The 18,496-nt window shown below is 45.3% G+C and overlaps 1 protein-coding gene across 1 annotated transcript in view; it reads left to right on the top strand.

The window, feature by feature from the left end:
• LOC137265466 (uncharacterized) overlaps nucleotides 1-18,277 on the top strand; it is a 29,205-nt gene extending 10,928 nt beyond the window's left edge. The window contains exons 3-4 of the mRNA XM_067800868.1: nucleotides 15,240-15,578; nucleotides 16,664-18,277. Of these exons, the coding sequence (XP_067656969.1) occupies nucleotides 15,240-15,578; nucleotides 16,664-17,499 (1,175 nt within the window). The 3' untranslated portion in view covers nucleotides 17,500-18,277. The remainder of the gene's footprint in view (nucleotides 1-15,239; nucleotides 15,579-16,663) is intronic.
• Nucleotides 18,278-18,496: the final 219 nt, after the last annotated feature.

The following is an 18,496-nucleotide window of genomic DNA, read 5'->3' as shown; positions in this document are numbered from 1 at the left end:
AACCTACCAAATATGGGCCAAAACCAGTGAAAGATGCAAGTGATGATTTACTGAAACGAGGTATACTTAGGCAGGACTTTGCTTTGTCGAGTAATGAATGGAGGGATGATCGTATGGACTTTAAAGGTGGTGTTGCTTTCACAATCCAGAAAGTGGAGCAGTCAACCGCAGACGGGTGGAAAATGTTCATGCTGGACACGTCGAAAGGATTCACTCGTGCCGGGATAGTCAGGTTGAACGACTCGATTCGAACGTACGTGTGGGCGCTGTTGGGTGCTCAGTCGATGACGCGTTCCAACATCATCGGTAAGGGAACTGCTTTCGACGCTCAGAAACAGTTCGTTGCCAACGTTGAGGATGCTATCAATTCTCCAGTTGATCTCCCGCGGGCCATCAACCGTTACCAAAACGTGTTAGAATACGCCAGATCGAAAGTCAATTACGTGTTCGGCGTGGGGTTGTACATGGCTCCAAGTGATATGCAACTGAGAGTAAAAAAAGTGGTGGGTTATAACAACAAAATAGTCATAGCCACGGCGGACCAAAAGTTGGGTATCAACCCCGATATTAACACCCCCTATATCCCACACATCCCACCACGTGAAAAGGGTATAGTGGCGCCGCCCCCGGAGCCTAAAGTTCATGTGGAGGTACCCCCCACACACTCTCATATTCAGGCCTCCAATCACATCGATAATAAAACAGCCTTAGTGGTTGGTGGGGTAACTTTGGGACTTATTTGGTTAAAGATTTCTTAGCCGCTACGTACACCAGACCCGCCACGGCGACGATGGCTGCCCACAGGTTTTGACTGAGCCACATGGCAGTTTTAGACAGAGCGCTCAACAACCACGAGACGATGCTACCCAGGATGCCGGGAAGGGCTTCGGCGGCTTTACCAGCCAGTTTAGCTAGGCCTTCCCCGAGTTTTTTTTATCCAGTCTTTAACACCACCGCCTGTGGGAGTGGGAGTTCCCCCGCCGGCACGTGTGGGGGTTCCCCCCACCAGTGACACCACCAGGGTTGATATGATGAAACCCAATGCAGTTAGAATGCTGGCGATGGTGATCCCTTGCTCCCGGAACAATATCCGAATCCTGTTGGCTAAAGTTGTATCCTCATTCAGTATTCTATCGATTGTTTCCCGAATACGACTGATCTGGGATCGAAGCTGTTCACGATTCGAGGAAGCGGATTCCAATCGTGTACGTCTCTCGTCTTCTAAATCGCGTAGTCGTTCATTGATACGACGCTTCATATCATCGTTTTCAGTTTCGTTGAGTTTGGTTTTTTCCCTAGCGATGTGCTCGTCGATTTCGTTCAGTTTCCCCATGTTGTTCACGAGTTCTCCACGCACGCGTTTCACGGCTTCGTCTAAGCCGCGCAGTTCCCTTACCGGAAAGTCAAACCCCGGTAACGGTTTGTCCCAGTAGGTGCTCAACAGTTTTTCTATGCTGTCTGAGGCTTCTGTAGCACGCTGTGGTGTCATTTCATCTCTAGTGGTGAGGTGGGATCTGGTAGCTTGCAGATCTTCTTTAACGGCCTTAGGTATTGCACCACCGTAATCATTCATGTTTAGATTTTTACGAATAAATTCGACACCATGGCGGCTGGCTAGAGTTGACAAGGCCAGTGGTTTTTTATTGCTCTTGTTAAAGAGGTCAACCCCTGGGTCAGACTTAAGGCGTAGAACACCCTTTGTATCAATAAAAAAATTCTTATGGTATCGACCCTGTGGTTCAACGTAGTTTTTATCTCTTCTTAAACTTTCGTAATAATCATTTACCGTTGTTTCCAAGAGTTCTTGGTTCAATGGTGAACTAGTAAATGAGGTCTCCTGGTCATCGAATGCCTGGGCACTAGCGCCCGGCATCTCATCCATAGGTATGTCTTCATCCATTAGTATTAAAAATATATTTCTTTTATATAACAATGTACGGCAGAAAATTAGATCCTTTCAGAAAATTGAGAGAGCCATTAGGAGCCAGAGCCGTGCGCCAGTCGGTGACTATCACCAACAATCCCAGCAAGATAGACCAGAATCAAACTCTGCTGGTTAGATTTCCAAACCTTGGTGAGAATGACCTCATTGTACCAGGCACTGTTCGACTGGCGTTCAATATCACGTTGACCTCCGACAACGACAAACGCGAGCTAGTGCGGAACGTGGGTCGAGCTATCATCAAGAAAACGACCGTCAAGATCAGCGGTAACGAGGTGCTGAGCATCGACGACAGCGACGTGTTTCACTGCTACAAGGATCTCTGGAAAAGCGAGAGAGAACGAGTCAATGATGTGTACCAGGGCATCAGCAAATCAACCCGGGCGCGCATAGGATACGTCTTCACGACAGACCAGCAAGACAAGCTATCGGACGGTGAAAAGGCCATCGCTCTAGCATACGGAAATCGATTCTGCGTGCCGCTCGACTTCGAGTTGCTCACGGGACACGCGCCGTTTTACCAGGCCGCGCTGGGTGATAGGCTCGAATACGAGCTCACGTTTAACGACTATAGCAAAGTAGTGCGTACGCCGAACGGTGATGAGGCCAGTTATACCATAGACAACATCTCTCTGGAGTTCGACATGGTCACTAGCCCGGAGCTGGCCAGGCAGGTTCGAAGCCAGTACTCTGGGAAGATGGCTATCCTGTACGATCGCGTACTAAGGCATAGATCAGTCGTGCGAGATAAGAGTGACACTGTGTGGAATATCAACCTGAACGTGCCGGCGCGATCGATGAAAGGTATACTGGTCGTCCCCGTGGAGGATTACGAGCCATTCCGGAGGGACAGCGAGAAGTTTTTCAACCCCGAGATTGAAAAGGTGGAAGTTACCATCGAGGGCGTGCCCAACCAGCTGTTCAGTCATGGTATGAGACCACACCAGCAGTGGGATGAGATAAAAAAGCTACCAGTGGGGGATTACATAACAAAGGACCTGGACCTAGGCTCCGTGCAGATCGGTGAATACCTGACCACCAAGTACGCCCTATGGTTGGACATGCGATCCACGGATGATGATAAACTGCACGGTAGCGGGCGCCGTATAGATAACGGTAGCGAAGGGATAACCATCCAGATTACTAAGAAGGCTCAAACCGCTGGTAAGTTGAAATTATATCTGTACGTTATTATGGACGCGCAACTTAATATAGACAATGGGAGATTCGTGCAAGCCATCTACTAGTGGGGGGTATCCCCCCACACCCCCCAACAATAAACAAGACCCCCACATCCCCCAGGGGTACCCACAACTACCCACTGACCCACACTGCGCCATAGTGTGCGGGCAGACTGGCTGTGGGAAGACCGTTTTCGTGTTGGATATGTTGGAGGGTTACTACAAGGATGTGTTCGATAACATCGTTATCATGTGCCCTACTCTGAGCATGAATAAAACGTACGCGCGACCTTGGGTGATGACGGACCTGGACGTACACAAAATCGACCCTGGAACACGCCTGCAGGACTGGTTGAAAGCTCTTCACGAGAAATTTAAAGGGGAACCGACGCTGTTTATACTGGACGACTGCAGCGCTAATCGCGAGATAACAAAAAAGAGAGACATGCTATCGTACCTGGCCTTCTCCGGCCGGCAGGCAAATCACAGCGTCTGGGTGCTAACGCAGAAGTTCAACTCGGTGTTGAAAGACCTCAGGGAGCAGACGCGATGGGTGGCCTTATTTCACTGCAAGGACAGGGATTCGTTTGAGGAGTGTTTGAGAGAGAACGATGTGATGAGTAAATTAGAACGGGAACGGGTGAAGAAACAGCTCGCTGAAACTAAACACGCTAAGCTCGTTCTAAAAACCGACCAACCAGTAGCAAATATAGTATGCTAAGCAAAGCTAAGCAAAGCTAAGCAAAGCTAAGCAAAGCTAAGCAAAGCTAAGCAAAGCTAAGCAAAAGCTAAGCAAAGCTATGATATTTGAAGTATTTGTCGTGTGCAACTTAACCTTCATTTCTCTGTGTTTTGTCTGTATCGGGTATTATATAGTTAAAACTAAATCTTACTTGTTATATTATAAGATGGAGTGTGAGGAATTGCTCGAACAATTGTCGTTGGAGGGTTCCCCCACGCCGCCCGCAGGCCCCACTGATGACAAGCGAGAGAAACTGGTGGCGTTGGCTGTTGGCGGCAAAGCCAAACATTACTTTGGAGACTACACTCCGGATAAAATTAACAAAATGTCAGCCGAAGAAATCGATAAGCTGTACGCTAGATACGAGTCCCGGCTCGGAGCAGAAATGACAAAAACAATAGGATCGGCTATGACCCAGATATACACCGGTATTGTGTCATACTTCTTTCCCATTCCACCAGAGCGCCGACTTTACCTGTGGGAGGACCTCGAGAAAGACCCTTTTATCGAACACGCCGTGAGCTCTATCAGCTGCGGGCTGTACCACAAATATGGTATGTTGTTGGCTCCAGTGACGGCGGCGATTATCACGGCAAAACATTGTCAATTTGAGAGAAAGAATAATAATAATAGTATAGATGGATGCTGCACAGGAACCAGTGAGTCCCGAGGTGACGGTGGAGACCCCTTCACAGGAACCAGTGAGGGAAGTGACCAGGCAGAAGAATCCTAAGAGAGTAGCTGCCGGTAAAAAACGGTGGTGTAACCAACATAAAGTGACCAACCCCCGACTGTTGTTGGCTGTAGGTGTAACTGCTGCCTTGGCTATCTCGTGGTTATACGTGGGGGTACCCTCCCACAGTGAGCCACCACCCAACAGTGAGCCCCCCACCCCCACGGTAGACCCGCATATCATGTTATAATTTTAATATTTTATATCATATACATAATGTCTGAGGGGAAAACGTTCGTCAACGACGCATACCACGCCACAGTGGTCGCCAGTCTAGCCGTAGGGTACGCTCGGTTGACTAAAATGGTGCTTAAACAACCAACTATCAAGCTAGATTTCAACCTGCAGGATATGGGTATGCTCATAATGAACCTTGGTATGGCGATGGCCACAAAAGACATCCTAGTAAAACAAGGAATAATACCTGATAATATAATGAAATAAATATAGGGATGGCCACGATAGCTATGATGGTTGGTGGGGCGTTAGTGAATGCCCTGGCATTTTCCGGGAGTAATTTCCTCTTCTCGAAACTACGAGATGATCACGCGTCTGAAATACAGGAAGAAAGGAAGCGGCACGATCTCGCTACTGAGAAATTACAAAGAGCACAGGCTGAGTACGCTAAAAAACGTCTCCAGAGGATCGATTTTATTAACGAACAACTCAAGCGTGAAAACCATGCCATTAAAACATTCTACGATGTCGATGAAGCAATGAAAGAATACTATCTACTAACTGGTAAACAATTGGAACCGCTCAATAAACCCACACTCGCTCAGTACTACACACCATCCAAGGGACAAATGAATCGTGAACTGGGCTTCATAGTGTTGGGCATAGCAGCTACTGCGTTGGTTGCGAAGCAATTAAATTAAAATACCTATATAAGTAAACATGAGACCCGCTCCATACCGATGCGAATACATACTTATGGGGAAGACCGAGGCCTGTGGTAGGAAATGCAGGAATCAGGGGTTCTGTTGTTTCCATATGGGAAGTCCTAACTACACGTGTTCTGTGTGTGGTATCGGGGTTAAAGGGCACTACTGTCTATGTAAAGCTCACGGAGCGAACGTAGTCAGACATCAACTCATCTACGAGAATAAAAAAGGCTATATAAAAGAACGTAGGCGACTGCTCAAGATAGCCACTTAAGGGTTACCTCCCCTTACTGTGAACCAATTAGACATTAGTTCTCTTAGGTGTAAACACGATGTCTACTGTAAGCGAGCTCAAGCGGGTCGCAAAACAGAGAGGTGTTATCGGGTATTCTCGAATGCGGAAGTCAGCATTGTTGAGATTACTAGGTTTAGAAGCCCCTCCTACGGTAAAACAATTAAAAGCTCAAGCAAAACAGCTTGGACACACGGGTTATTCAAACCTGGGGAGAGCCGGGTTAACCGCATTGTTATCACATGCCCCCGTAGCACGACCCACTGTAAAACAACTGAAAGCCGAGGCACACGATTTGGGTTTAGGCGGGTATTCCCGTATGAGAAAACCACAGCTTGTAGAATTATTACGACAGAATAGAGCTATTGACCTACAGTTCGTGCGCACTAAGCACGCCGTAGGCAACTATTTGGGAGGTTGGCGCATGCACGTTGATAGAAACATAGACATTACAGATATCAAACCTCTGATAGCTGATAAGGTCAACCAGGAACTAAATAATCTAGGAAGTATCAAGTTTCATATCACAGTGAAAATGTCGCTCGATAAGCAGGTTGGGAGTACCACTGAGTATGTTCAGCCTTACTTCCGAGGTCAACAAGAGGTCGTCACACATGCAGAGACCATTGACGCATCAATCGATACAAGTTTTCAGCAGATACGAGAATACCTAGAACGCTATACACACTTGGGGTCCGGGTGGGCTGTAGATAAAATCGATAATGTCTATCTAGACATAGCTAACTACGTGCCGTTCAGAGGCGGGTCATACCTAGCCTTGCCTCCCTACTATAGGAACAAACATGCCATAGTAAACGTTAAGAATAGAGGAAACGATTGCCTGAGGTTATCTATCAGGTCAGCCTTATTTCCAGCTGGCACTCATTCAGATAGGCTTTCTAGCTATCCCCAAGACGATGGGCTCAACTGGGATGGTATAGATGAACCCACCCCCATATCCCAGATCACTAAAGTAGAAAAACAGAATAATCTGGCTATAAATGTCTTTGGGTATGAAGGTAACACAACAATAGTACACAGGGTCAGCCCGGTGAAGGATCACCAAGTTATCAATATATTCATGATCCAGCGAGGTGAAAAGTATCACTACACGTGGATAAAACATCTCAGCCGGTTGTTGCACGACCAGTCGAAACACGTTGGGGAAAAACACTTTTGTGTACGATGCCTACACGGTTTCAGTCGAGCTGATTTATTAGAATCCCACCGGGATGATTGCCAAGGTGTGGGGCAGACGGCCATACGAGTCGACATGCCTAAGGAAGGTGAAAATATCCTAAAATTCAGTAACCACAAGAACCAAATGTCTGTACCTTATATTATATACGCCGACTTCGAAGCCTTAGTTGTGGGGGATTCCCCCACACCCACCAGTGGTACCGCCGGCGAGGCTCCCATCACCCACAAGACACAAGAGCATAAAGCCTGTTCGTTTGGATACATTGTCGTCCGTTGTGACGGGGAAACGAAAGCTCCGGTAGTGTATAGGGGCCCTGACGCGGCTGAAAGGTTTCTAAAGTGTTTGCAGGAGGAAGAAAAAATTATTAGGAATGCATTGTATAGAATCGCTCCCATGCGTATGACCCGAGCCGACAGGCTAGCCCACGCTAGTAGCACTAACTGTCACGTGTGCGACTCACCACTTAACGGTGATTCGGTGAGAGATCACTGCCACATAACTGGTAAGTATAGAGGCGCCGCTCACAACGCGTGCAACCTCAAGCTTAAAATCAACCCTAAGACAATAAACATCCCCGTTGTCTTTCACAACTTGAGAGGGTACGACTCACACTTGATCATGCAGGCCATCGCGAAAATCGATGGTAATATAACGTGCATCCCCAACAACATGGAGAGATACATCTCCTTCAGCTTAAACGGACTTAGGTTCATTGACTCGTTTCAGTTCCTCCTGTCGTCACTCGACAGTCTGGTCAAGGCCAACAATACCTTCCCTATCACCGATCGATACACAGACGCCGAGACTAGACCCCTGCTTATGAGGAAGGGTGTGTACCCCTATGAGTACATGGATAGTTGGGCCAAGTTCACCGAGACCAGACTACCCCCTATTGACTGCTTTTATAGCAAGCTGAATGAGGCGTCCGTCTCACGAGATGATTACTCGCACGCGACTAACGTATGGAATAAACTGGGTTGTAAGAACCTGGGTGATTATCACGACCTGTACTTGAGGACAGATGTACTGCTGTTAGCCGACGTGTTTGAAACGTTTCGGCAGACATGTTTAAAGCAGTATAAACTCGACCCCGCATGGTATTACACCAGCCCAGGTCTGTCGTGGGACGCCTTGCTTAAAAAGACCGGAGTTAATTTGGAATTGCTCACAGATTACGACATGCACCTATTCATTGAGAAAGGCTTGCGAGGTGGGATTTCCATGGCATCCAAACGATACGCGAAAGCAAATAATCAATACGTGAAAGGTTACGATCCTAACAAACCAACCAATCACATTCTCTACCTCGACGCAAACAACCTGTACGGCTGGGCCATGAGTCAGTATCTACCTACAGGGGGATTCGAATGGGTACCCCACGTTGATGTTATGGAGGTTGCACCAGATTCGAACAAAGGTTATATCCTCGAGGTTGACTTAGAGTATCCCAAGGAATTACACACATCACACAACAGCTACCCCCTGGCCCCCGAACGTATGAGGGTTAACCCAGACTGGATGTCTGAGTACCAACATAACTTGTCAGGTGGGCGTGTGACAGACGTTGAAAAACTCGTGCCTAACTTAATGAATAAGACCAAGTACATCGTTCACTATCGCAACCTACAGCTGTACCTGTCGTTGGGTATGAGGCTGACCAAAATACACAGGGTGCTCATGTTCGACCAGAGTCCATGGATGGAGCCCTACATCAGAATGAACACAGACCTACGAAAAAAAGCCACCAGTGATTTTGAGAAAAATCTCTACAAGCTCATGAACAACTCGGTGTTTGGTAAGACTATGGAGAACCTGAGGAAACGCGTGACCGTGAAGCTGGTTCGGTCGAGTGAGGAAGACAAGCTCAGGAGATTGATAGCCAGTCCGGCATTCAACCGTAGTAAGATATTCACAGACAACCTGGTTGCCCTACACATGAAGAAAAGTCACATAAAATTCAACCGGCCTGTTTACGTGGGGATGAGCATCCTCGATTTATCCAAACACCTGATGTACGACTTTTACTACAACGAGCTCAAGAAACAGTACGGCGACAGGTGTGAAGTGCTGTACACTGACACGGATTCCCTGCTGATGGAGATTCGAACCGAGGACGTGTACGAGGACATGAAAAAACACCTCGATTTATACGACACCAGCGATTACCCTAAGACCCATGCCATACACAGTACTGTAAATAAAAAGGTCCTAGGTAAGATGAAGGACGAGTGTGCTGGCACGCCCATAGCCGAGTACATAGGTTTGAGACCTAAGATGTACTCCATACTGAAAGCCGACAATAGTGAGATCCGGAAGGCTAAGGGGGTTAAGAAGTATGTGGTGAAACAACACATCAAACACGCCAGATTCAAGGAAGCCCTGTTCAAGACCCGTACCTTTAGACATAAAATGAACACACTTAGAAGTGATGGACATAAGATATACGGACTGACTATAAACAAGACGTCCCTGTCGCCTATGGACACGAAACGTTGGATAGCTATTGATGGTATAAACACATACGCGTATGGACATGAAAAAATTTGAGGCTATTTACTACAGCCCGCGTGGGTACTGGAAAGGAGCTAGCGCAGTAGATAAGCTAGCTAAACTAGCGCGAGTACCCCCGGAGGAAGCCAAAGCGTGGCTTGAAAAACAAGCCCTGTGGCAGATCTATTTACCGGCACCACGCTACGTGCCTAGAAGGAGGTTCGGTATTAACATACCTAATAGCATTCACCAGGCAGACCTACTGTTCCTACCCCACGACAAGAGGTACAAGTATGCCTTAACCGTAGTGGATGTAGCCAGTCGTTACAAGGAAGCCGAACCCTTGACCACGAAAGATTCGGCCCAGGTAGCCAGAGGATTTGAACGCATATACAAACGCAGCCCACTGACGTGGCCAACAGAGCTGCAAGTTGACCCCGGACGGGAGTTCATGGGTGCCGTGTCACAACTGCTAACCAAACACGATACAAAGGTCAGGCGTGGCACGGCCGGAGTCCATCGCAGCCAAGCCATAGTTGAGAGATTTAATAGGACTTTGGCTGAGCGCTTGTTCGGCTATCAGTATGCTAGGGAGATGACCACCCCTGGAAAACGATCGACTGAATGGGTCACGAGGTTACCCAAGGTGGTGTCGGCAATCAACCATGAAGTCACCCGTCTCACCGGTAAGAAACCGGCAGACGCTATCAAACTAAAATCAATAGTTGCAGAGTCGGGCGCTCCATTGCGTGGGAAGGAGAAACAAATACCAGATAGGGCCCTAGTGAGGTATCTATACCAGCCGGGGGAACACGAGGGCGATAGCCGTAAGCGGGCCACCGATCCTATATGGTCAGTCAAAACTTACAACATAGATAAAGTGGATATGAAAACCGACGAACCTAACTTGTACTACTTGAGGGATGGGCCGGGTAGGGGATTTGTAAGAGAAGAATTATTGATCGTACCGTACGGCACAGTGTTACCTCCTACCAAGGCACAGTAATTGCCGCCAACTTTTTTGTAGTAGGGGTAATAGTAGCAAGAGCTAATGGCCCAACCAAAGCCTTATTTAGTAAATAAGGCTTTGTAGAGACATTTCTTGAAAGTGGTCCAGAACTATCATTCCCTATACTACTTTTTTCTTTCTTTTTCCCTAAAACCTTCATAAACCTTACATAAGGTCAATATTTCCCCCTTATAATGCAGGGTTGATGATTTCGCTGAATAGTTCAACGCCAATAGACAATCATGGATTTGAATCCCCAAGCTGTTCAGGTGTCAAGGTGTCCCACCCTGTTTAAGTGCCAAGGTGTGGAAGAAAACTTTGAGTGTCGAGTGAACAGTAGCAAATTTTATCCTATTGCCTCATTTCAATTCTACATCTGTTTTAAGTACATATGCATGTAAAACACGGACACGGACACGGAACGCAAAACAAAAACTAAACACTAAATCTCCGTAGTTGCATTGTTTATAATTTCTAGAGTTACTTCAGTGAACTATTGAGGAAATGAGATACCGTATTTCTTCACATTGAGAACATCGTGAATATCCCGGTTCGAATCCTGGATCGGCCAGGGCCCATGTTTGTCAAACACGACGAGTAACGGGATTATCGTATCCCATTCTCGTAGGACAATGCACATGTCGTCAATCACTGGATCGTTTCGTCCAGACTCGATTACTTTCAGATCATTGACTTTTAGACTGAATATTTTTTGAGTTCAAAACAAACGAAAAGCAAAAGTTGTAAGCTTCTCCCTCAGGGATACGGTCTGATGTACGTCTCTTTGCAGCAGTGTGACCCAAGCCGGTTGGCGAGGGATAAAGCTGTCTCAGACAGACGTACATCAAACCGTATAACCCGTTGGAGAAGCATACAACTTATTTACCTAACAGCCATTTTAAATGTACAAAATATATTATTTTATTTGGAACATGTAAACATGTATATAACATGTAAACAAAACGGCGACTGCCTCTCGACTGGATTTTCAAAATCGGTGAAGCTCAAAACTTCTATAAAATTGTTAATTATGTTCACGGTAAGTGTGCAAACGAGTCAATGTACAAAATAGTTTAAAGTAAGCGGTGAAAGTCGGTGAAATAAATGTCTACAATGGGAACTTAAAAACAGCTAATCGAACGGTTTTCGAACTCCGGGCACTACATGCGTATATCGTGACGTCTTACGATTGTTAGAGATGCAGTTTCTCGGCAGAGAGTTAGGCGGTTACGATGGGTAATCTACTCATGGAAAAAAATCAAGAGAACGCATGTTTCTTAGGGCAATTCAAAATTTCTGTTTACCAACTTCAGCGCCCTGTATTATCGTTGTCGTGAAGAGCAGTTCACTCAAACTCACCATAATGGTTTCCATGCACGTGCACTGCATGCTCCTAAAGTTACATGCACTTAGATTTACACGTAACATGGCGAGACAGTACTTACCTTTGGCACAGAAATGGGAGGCAATTAGCATGGTTAATGGTGGAAGCTCATTACGACAGGTTGCAACAACTTTTCACAAGTCTGTTAGCGTGATATCCAGACTTTGGAATCTTTACAGAGCAACTGGTGACGTCAAAATGAGGCGTGGTTGGGGACGGAAAAAGAAAACCACCCCACGGGATGACCGGACCCTACGCCTTATTGCTCTGCGAGACAGGTTCAAATCCTCCTCCAAAATCAATACGGAATTCAGGCGAAGAACAAACGTCAGAAATTGTTCATGTACAGCGCGTAATCGTCTTAAATAGGCTGGTCTAAAAAGCCGCCGTCCAATGGTTGGAATCAAAATAACTGAGCAACACAAGCGCGTGAGACTGCAGTGGGCACGGAACCATGGAGGAAGAACCGTACGTCAATGGAGAAACACCATGTTTAGTGATGAGAGCAGGTACACACTAGACCATAATGACGGTCGAATTCGAGTTTGGAGACGCGTTGGGGAACGTCACAGTGCCTGCACCATCAAACAGCATGATCGTTATGGAGGGGGCTCTGTTATGGTGTGGGGCGGGTTTACCTTTAACCACAAAACAGATCTTGTGCGTGTTACTGGCAGGATAACAGGTGTACGATATCGTGACGAGATCTTGAACCCGATTGTGATCCCCTTTGCGCGTACAGCAGGTCGAATGTTCGAGTTCCAGCATGACAATGCCTGCCCCCACATCGCTCATGTTTGTCGGGACAGACTGAGGGCTGAATGTGTCCGGGTGTTGCAATGACCTTAACCCCCATCGAACATCTTTGGGATGTTCTTGGCCGCAATGTTCGGGACAGACCTGTTCAACCCAACAATTTGGATGAACTTTTCGTGGCTCTCCAGGAAGAATGGCGTAGAATTCCGATTGGTACCATCCGTACACTCATTCGCAGCATGCCAGGACGATGCCAAGCAGTTCTCCAGAGACATGGGGGACACACCCGATATTGATTTTCACCACTTGCCATAAGCCTTTTCATCTATATGAACTTTTCTCTTACTGTTTCAAAGATTAAAAGTCAGAGCTATTTCATGCGTTTCCTTAATTTTTTCCATGGGTATATTTTTTCCAGTTGTCACCAGTTTCTACTTTACTCCACACAGATTTAAATAAATGCAAGAAACCTCCCAAAATGCACCACAATTATGTGTTATGAATCACAAACAGAAAACGGTATAAAACCCACGACCGTGCATGCAGATCTGGTGAATGTTTACATCTTTGTATGTTAGGTCATTTGTGTCTTTCGTCAACCATACACAAGACGGATAACGGCAAACGTGACGTCATCACTATTGTTGTCGCTGGTCATTTGTCCGTCATCTGTCCGTGATAATAACTACGCGCCATAAGCACCTGGTGATCGGGAATTTTCCCTGCCTCCTATGAGCAGCGTGTCGATCCACAAAGCGTTCGTAACGTTACGACCTGTCGTAACTCTATAGATTATCATGGGATTACGAACATCGTAGAGCTACAAACGCTTTGTGGATCTGGCTAGCTATTCTCGAAACGTTCGCAACCCTTCGAAGCTCTTAAGCCCATTCTTAACTCATTGGCTACGACCAAAATTAAGAATTCTTAGGGCTACGAACATTTCGAGAATAAGGGCCCTGGACTCAGGAAATGTACCAGTTTGACGCATCTGAGACGAAACTGGTATCAAACTGGAACTGGAACAGATATCATTAGCCGTAATCACTATTGGCCCTTGTTCCGTGTAATTTTGATTTGTCTTTGCGTGTGTTAGTCATCGATAGTCATCGATGAAGCGATGAAGCGCAGTCAGATAGTCGTATGTTAATGTATGACACTTACCACCAAGACAGCTGAAGACAGACAGACTCAAATCAGCGTTACACGTGACCTTTATTCATATACATCGCATGAAGAGATATATATAGTGCCCAAACATCGTGTTACATTATTTGTTTATGAGCTGTATCTATTCACACAATCTGTGTGATAAGGGAGGGGGGACGGGGTAAATCCAGCTGGGGTACCATGAAGGTGTGCCGTTAGTTCCCATGGTCTTTCTATATCCTGTTGTTATTAAGGGAACAATTTTAATATCGTATTCTACATTTTCTGCTTGACAAGTATTAGATGAGCCAGCGCAGTGAACGCCTTTGTGACAAGCAGGCGTGGCAAGTAGTCTGGACGAATACACTTGGCTGCTACAGGTATATTGCCGATTAAGCACGTGCAATACATGCTGACCGTGGCGTGAAATCAATACCGCTGCTGTTTAACACGTGCCTCGTAGACCGATTTAGTTCAGCAAGACACCATCTGGACACGATTCACACGAGGAAATTGAACTTTTCAGTACTCGTATTTAGACGATAACCTGTTTCCCTCTTGTTTCAAATGGAATGTTCTGGGGGCCTTTCCCACATATGCAAATTGGAGTCACTTGTCAGCTCCTGGCTCATCTAATTCTTGTCAAGCAGTAAGCAGTAAATCTTTATCTGTGATTTCTATTTGTTTCACAAAAAGGATAGTGAAACAAATGGAACTGTGTTTTTTCACTTGTAACACTCGTGATATCGCTGAAATTCTCTCGACTGGATTTTAAATATTAACCCACTCAAACAATCTGTGCCACGATATAGATTTCTGGTATCGATACCAAGTTTAACTATAAGTGTTCATGAGACAAGCTATGATATCACCATATGCACGGTACTATAACGAAGGTGGTATAATAACTAAGGTGACGGTATGTCGAGGGTAACATTACAACAACAGTGCGATTATAACCAAGCTGACACAAAAACCTAAGGGGCATTACAATCAGGGTGACACTATATCCGGAGTGCCGTTGTAAGTGAATGACTGTAACCAACGCAGCATTGAAACCAGGATAACGTTATAACCAGGGTGACAGTGGAACCAGGGTGGCATTAGAATCAGGGTGACAGTGGAACCAGGGTAGCATTAGAATCAGGGTGACAGTGACATTGTAATCAGGGTGACAATGGAACCCGGTTGACATTACGACAAAGGTGGCAAGAAAATAAGAACGACTTTATACTCAGGATGGAACTATAAGCAGGGGGATGGTAATATGTCCAAAGCGAGAGTATCACCTGTGTGAAATTGTATCCAGGATGACTGTATAACTATAATTATTATATAATTATTATAATTATAATATTATAAGCATTATAACCAGTGTGGCACTATAACAAGGTGGCAATATAAACCGGAAGAATTTACTGTCCGCAGATTCCATACACTCTTCAGAGCCTTTCAGATTTCATTAATCGCTTTCAGGTAGCACGTTTAGAGTCGTCTTCAGTGAAAACCAGCAGGGTTTACCCTTGACGAATCAACAACAGCAACCCTACCATCTGGTTATCGACATCGATGCAGTGCGTCTTCGGGACGTAAAGTCAAATGACCTCATTTTAGAATGGCCTTACGACTGCGTCAGGAGGTACGGCATGTCACCCAGCAAATTCTCACTTGAGGTAGGGAGAAAGAGTGCCACAGGGGAGGGGTTGTTCGAGATGGAGACAAAGGAAAGCCAGGCCATCATGGACAAGATCCATGAGGTCTCCAAACATATCATCCTCAAACGAGGTTGGAAAAAACCAACAAATCCCAAAATCGGTAAGTCACGCTTATTTTTCCGCAGGAATGGTGGGGTAGCCTAGTGGTTAAGGCGTGCGTTCGTCACGCCGAAGACCCGGGTTCGATTCCTCACATGGGTACAATGTGTGAAACCAATGTCTTGCGTACACTTGCAGATATTGCTGGAATATTGATAAAAGCGACGTAAAGGTATACTCACTCGTTATTGTTCCGCCTTGTTTTGGGCCAGTGGGAAAGAATACGCACTGACATTAATTAAGCATCACCTGACGCCAAAGGCAGTTTCTACATTTTGTGTCTAACAAAAGCATAGAATAGAATATCAATGTAAAATACGTCTCCTAGGTACTCCAGCAGCGTAAACGAGAAGATGTGAATTTAAACTGATCTTCAGTAACCCATGCTTGTCGTAAAAGGCGTCTAACGGGACCGGGTTTACAGGTTGACTGACTTGGTTGACATGTGTCATCGTACCCCAGTAACGTAGATCGATGCTCATGCTATTCATCACTGGATTATTTACAGACCGCCATATAGTCTAGTTACTGGCATGTATAACGGGGGAATGTCAGTTTGAACATAAACCAGGCGGTTAATAGTGCATCTGTGAGGAAGCACGTGATTAACGGTGAAGTAAGGGGAATTCCGCGTTTGATTGCCAGTTCGAAGAGGTGACTGCTATATGCTGTCCATGAGGGGTACTAGTATGATCGCCAGTGATGGTTCATAAAATCACTCACTAACCCCCTCACTCATACAATCACAACAATCACTGCTTGAGAAATGTGTGACAATGAGATTGGTGACTGAATGGATATACGTTTTTCCCGGTTGTAACTATATTCCAGCCACATCACAGATGTGGACCCCAAAAACTGGCCTCCACACACCGTAACAATCCAGGGAATCGAACACTGGTCTCCGGAGTTACAAGCAAACGCTTTCACCACTAGGCTACCCTCCGAGTCATTTGATTGGTTGGGGTCTCGTCATGGGGTTTCATTATGCACAAGTTCCGCTTAAGTAAGCTTAATTTGATTTCAGTTGATTTCACTTCCCTCATTCTTGATACTGAATTCTTATGTTGGTTATTTACATTTCAGACAACGTATATACGGAGCCGTACACTCAATTGCCAATGAGACCTCGAGATACTGTATATAAAGGTGACGTTTCGGACGAGAAATGTAAAGAGGCACGACCCACTCACACAAATACAGTAGCACCTTGCTTTGTAACAGGTGATGGGGTGACCATAATACGAATCGGGCAGGGATCGAAACCTGAAGAATCACATAGATTAGAACCCCCTGTGCCACCTGGATTAGAACCCCCGGTGCCACCTAGATTAGAACCCCCTGTGCCACCTAGATTAGAACCCCCTGTGCCACCAAGATTAGAACCCCCGGTGCCACCTAGATTAGAACCTCCGGTACCACCTATATTTGAACCTCCGGTACCACCTAGATTAGAACCTCGCGTTCCATCCAGGTTAGAACCCCCATTGCCACCAAGATTAGAACATCGAGTTCCATCCAAATTAGAACCCCCATTACCACCAAGATTAGAACCACCAGAACAAACTGGATCAAAACCTAGGGCACCTACTGGATCAGAAACGGACGTGTACCTGTTGCCGACTGTCGAGGACTCCGTAAGCGTCAATAAAGACGACAGAGGTGTGGCTCTACACGTTGGTACGCTCGCCACATCACAACCACGTAGTGATGAAGAACAAGGAACATACTGGACATCTACATCAAATGAGCCTCCAATTCATCACGATTATGAAAGGCTTACAATACGTGACGATGATTCCAGACGCCAGGTTGACACTAAAAGTGCACCCGGCAAGACAGTTGTTTTTGATTTACCACAGAGAGAATGCCCAAAGCAGCCTCGCGGTTGTTATGAAAATGTAAAACTTTTAAAAAGATGAAACGACAAAAAGCAGTGACTAATACATATTGGATATCTACTTCACACACTGACCTAAGGGTCCTGATTTGACCTGACTCCTCGTTAATGACTAATACTAGTTAGTCATTTTAATTTTAAAACTTTTGACAATATTTTAATCCAACAAAATAAAAAAATCAAATTTATGTATAAAATACATAATTCAAAACCACAAAATATTCTGTACCCGTATTATTATTCTTCTGTGCTGACACTGAGAGGGTGGTCTGTTTATTATAAAGCACTTCATGTTTGTATATTTTTTGTATGTTAATATCTTGTGTACATTTGCCACAGATTCCATTTTCATTCTGAATAGTGTCATTGAAACATCACTTTAGTTGTCCTTCATGCCATGGCTTAAGCTGATGTAACGCCCTTCGCGGAGAAAATTAACATATGTCTTATACCAATGAAAGTGTCTACATAAAACCCAGTCTATTTCTTCAGCACCAATTAATGACCATTGTATTGTCAGCCGCAATAACGTCATTCCATCTTGAAACGGTCACATGACTACCCATCGAAAAACTCCAAAAACCTGGGCCCCTATTTATCGAAATAAACTCAGAGTTTTGAGTTAAGTTATTTTTCTTTTACTGAAAGTATAGAGAATGTATTTCCCCAAATGGGCTGAAATTGCTATTACACTTATAGCTACTGAGTTGGGCGAATAGATAAGTTATACGTTTGAAGTTATGTTATCTATATACATTAGTGTATATCACACTTGACCTCATAATAAATATTGAAACATCTCCTTGACTGATTACTCATTTTCAGAAGTTCTCCATTCTTTTTTAAAGGTCACATGCAACGTTAAACACAACTTTTCAGATTCTGGTACCATTCGGTATGCACATACCGAAATAAATCATAAAAAATGCCAATTCAACCTAAAAAGTTGATAAAAACGCGATGAAAAAAGCCCGCGAAATCGGAGTTCACACGTTTCACTAAATTTCCCCCAGCGCTTG

This window comes from Haliotis asinina, chromosome 15, assembly GCF_037392515.1.
Source record: "Haliotis asinina isolate JCU_RB_2024 chromosome 15, JCU_Hal_asi_v2, whole genome shotgun sequence".
Lineage (NCBI taxonomy): Eukaryota > Metazoa > Mollusca > Gastropoda > Lepetellida > Haliotidae > Haliotis > Haliotis asinina.
The sequence above is the reverse complement of the archived record's forward strand: the minus strand, read 5'-3'. Positions and strand labels throughout refer to the sequence as shown.